General features: G+C 40.9%; 1 protein-coding gene across 1 annotated transcript; it reads left to right on the top strand.

Moving 5' to 3' along the window:
* The first annotated feature begins 411 nt into the window (after nucleotides 1-411).
* On the top strand, nucleotides 412-3,596 carry LOC132434284 (olfactory receptor 8S1-like). Its single transcript, XM_060025960.1, is given in 3 exon segments — nucleotides 412-419; nucleotides 2,650-2,724; nucleotides 2,726-3,596. Coding segments are annotated over 3 exon segments (954 nt in total).
* The last annotated feature ends 354 nt before the right edge of the window (nucleotides 3,597-3,950 follow it).

Raw genomic sequence — 3,950 nt, 5'->3', positions numbered from 1 at the left:
AGACTAGCAGGAAGGCTCATCTAGGAGTTCAAGCTGATTGTTTCAGTTCACAAGTTGCAAAGCTCACAAATGAGAAAATCCCTTATGTCTTTTTAAAAGTTCAAGCTTCTTAGCAAATGAGTCTAGACTTTAGCTTCAAGCTGTAACTTCTAGGGATATAGATTATTGAACCAGTCCTCTGGGTTCCTTAGTTCAGCCTAAACCAACTGCTCTTTTAATTGTCTAGACATCAGAATCCTTTGTTCAGATAACACCATCAGCAACATATTTACCGTCACTGAGGAAAATGTGTGAACTCATGATCTTGTACGCACTGACTCACATAAGCTTGAGACACTATGAGAGAAATTAGTACAACCTGTCAAGAACTTGAAATTTTCAAGATATTTCTCCTGTCTTTTCTTCAAAGCCATGACGGGGTAAGAGTTCAAATAAGATTCTGAATACTTTCTCTACAAATGACATGCTTTTTGGAGCCTGAGCTAATGTATTTCTTTTTTTCTCCCCTCTCAGCTGCCTAGAAAGAAAACTATGTCTATTCCCAGAGTTGGGAAGTTATGCTACATCTTTTTCTAATGAATATCACTTGATCTCTGATCTCTTCACCTATTGACTCAAAGCTCCAGGATACTGTTTCCACCAAGAGAAGCCAAGAGTATGAAAATGTTCTACTGAATCCTCTGATGCTTTGTCCCCTTCTAACCTACTCCTTGAGGTACTTCTTTCTTCCCTATACTCGCTTCCTCTCTTCTTGCTTCCTAAGAGACTTAGCTTCCCTTTGAAGACTTTCATCTCCTCACTGTTCTCCAGCTAAACACTGCTTCCAGGTCTAGGGACAGCTCTGCTGCAATACGGCTTCATATTATCTCTTCCCTAACATGCTTTGATCTACTCCTCTGAAATACCCTTCTTCTTCTTCCTCTTTCTGGTATGCATTAATAATTACAATATGTCAGAAATCTTGTTTCCAGCTCTTTATGTGTAAGCTAATTCAGTCCTTCCAAATGTAAGATATATATTACTTCCCCCAAGTTTACTCAATTTACATGTGGAAAAATTATGATTTAAAAGAACAAACAATATCACAAAAGTTAAACAGATAGTAAATGACACAATTGGGTTATACAACACATGTCTGTTTCTAAATTGCAAGATGTTGGCAACGTGCCACTGCACTTACTGAACTTCAGGCATAAAGCCTGTGTTTTATCTTGGAGCAGCTGAGAGCAGCCCAGATAGGGATATGGTAGGACATTAGGAACACATTTCCCACTCTTCATGCCTTAAACTCTCTCCTCATCAGCCACAGTCTTAAATCTGCAATTCAAATAATTAATCACTAAAGAAAATGGAGTAAAATTAAAAAACAAAAAACAGGAAAAAAGTCCTCACCACACTAACTCAGCAACGTAGACTTTGTCCTCTATGGGGCCAGAGACTGAATCTTCTACCTCATCTTAGCCACCTACTCCCACAATAATGCCCATCACTTTGTCATCAGGAGTACTTATTACCTACAAAGTCTGAATTTCAAGCATCCCTCTATCTAACGACTATCTCCAAATCTTAAAATTTGCTTAACCTAGTGTTCCTACATAAGCAATTCTTCAAACCCGAACCAATGACTGTATGACTTTTGCCCTAGCCGTACTCCTCTGCTTGGCCCCCCATTTAATTCCTTGCACAGCCTTGTTTCTATGATGCATTCACTTTGTAAGCATGCTTTGCTTCCCTACCTCTTTTTTTTTTCTTTATCACTGCATGTGCCTGGAAAAAAACAAACCCCATTTAAAGCCAAATATCTGTCTGCTCCACACATGTGCTTAAGCATCTAAATACTACTGTGACAACCACACACTTGTCCAGATTGGTTCTAGAATCTCAAATAGGCAAATATATCACCAGTTAATCCTACTGTATTTCCTTAGTAAATAGTTTTCCACTTGGTATACCTGAGTTTTGTATTCTTGGTTTATCAAAATCTCTTACGGCCACTTCGCTAAAACCACACAACATACGAACACACACAGATACATAGATAGATAGATAGATAGGTAGGTAGATAGATAGATAGGCAAACTCTGTTCATGGTCTCATCTCACAGTTCTTCAAAAACTTTGCAGCAATCAGAAAGTCTGTCTATTTCAGCCATAAAATCCTGCAAGCTAGCTGCCTCAGTCCCCACTCTCTATAACTTCCCTCCTATTTACAAAAGATAAAGAGCCTCTCCTCCTATCTATGGACAAAACTCCACCTGTGCTCTCTGGATCTCATTCCTTTTCCCTTTCTCAAGGACTACACTTCTGCCGTTTACCTCTTACTCTGCTGCATCAATAAATTCTCTCTCTATTTCCACTGACTATACAAAATGTTCTCTGTATTAGTACCCATCTTAAAAATAAAAGAAAGAAACCTCTAGAGACATAAGACGAGGGTCTACAGAGTTACATAGGGAGTTGATAGAGGGGTGGTAGAATGCCATCCAGCAATATCAAAGTTGTCATGATGATTAGGAAGTTAGTTTAAGAATATGTGAACATGGTTTTCAGTACAGTTGTGAAATGATGTATATGAACAAGAGGGCTAAGTCAGTGGGGTAACTGGGAGGTGCAGAAGGAGTTTTAATGTCTTTCTCTCTTGGATTCCTAGGGTAAATCTTTTTATCACTATGGGAAACCACAGCATGTTCAGTGAGTTTATCCTCCTTGGGTTTTCTGTTGACCCTCAACCAGATTCTGCTCTTCATGTTGTTTCTGATGATTTACCTCCTGACCCTGTTGGGGAACCTGGTAATGTTGCTGGTTATCAGAGTTGATCCCCACCTCCACACGCCCATGTACTTCTTTTTGGGACAGCTCTCCTTTCTGGACCTCTGCCATTCATCTGTCACAGTCCCCAAGATGCTGGAGAATCTACTTTCTGAAAGTAAAACCGTCTTTGTAGAGAGCTGCCTGGCTCAGGCCTTCTTTGTGTTTGCCACCAGGGGCACTGAGGCATGTCTGCTGGCTGTGATGGCCTATGACCGCTATGTAGCCATAAGCTCCCCTCTGCTCTATGGCCAGGTGATGAACAACCAGCTCTGTATTGGGCTGGTGTGGGGCTCCTGGGGCCTGGCCTTTGTTGATGCTCTCATCAACATCCTTCTGGCTGTCAATTTAGACTACTGTGAGGACCAAACTCTTCCCCACTTCAGCTGTGAGCTGTCTTCTCTCTTCCATCTTGCTTGCTCTGATACCTCCACCAATTTCACACTCTTGCTCTGCTCTTCTGTCTTCCGTTTCTTTGGAACCTTCATTTTAATCTTCTTCTCTTATATCTGCATTGTCTCCACCATCCTGAGCATCAGCTCCACCTCAGGCAGAAGCAAGGCCTTCTCTACCTGCTCTTCCCACCTCACTGCAGTGATCCTGTTCTATGGCTCAGGTTTCCTCAGTTATCTCTTTGCCAACCTCAGGTTCCCCCTGGAGATGATCTTCCCTTTACAATACAGTGTGATCACTCCCATGCTGAATCCCCTCATGTATAGCCTTCAGAACAAGGAGGTGAAGGCAGCTATGGGAAGAATGTTAAGAAGATATGTTAACTTTTTCACATAGAGGACCAGAGGAACAGGACCATGGAGAAGCTAAACTACTCTGTAACAAAATACATAACTGGAAATAAAGATTTTTTTAGCGTTCTTAGAAACATCTTTATTAGAAGTGTTCTTAAATCCTTCAGTACGTGAGGACTGTATTGAAGGATGACTTCCATTCACTGATATAATACTGGTCTGATCACAGCTTGCAAGTAGTGTTCTTAGAAACAAGGGATTATTTCTTGATTGACCATCATGCCAGATGTTAAAAGATATGTATGTGTCAGAATCTTAATAATGCTTAAGAAGGCAGCAAGCTCTATTCATGGGATGATTAGTGGTCAGCCCTCTTCAGAGGATGAGAAGTAGGTCA

The sequence above is a fragment of the Delphinus delphis genome, chromosome 11 (genome assembly GCF_949987515.2).
Source record: "Delphinus delphis chromosome 11, mDelDel1.2, whole genome shotgun sequence".
NCBI lineage: Eukaryota > Metazoa > Chordata > Mammalia > Artiodactyla > Delphinidae > Delphinus > Delphinus delphis.
Note: the sequence above shows the minus strand (reverse complement) of the source record. Positions and strands in the feature narration are given on the sequence as shown.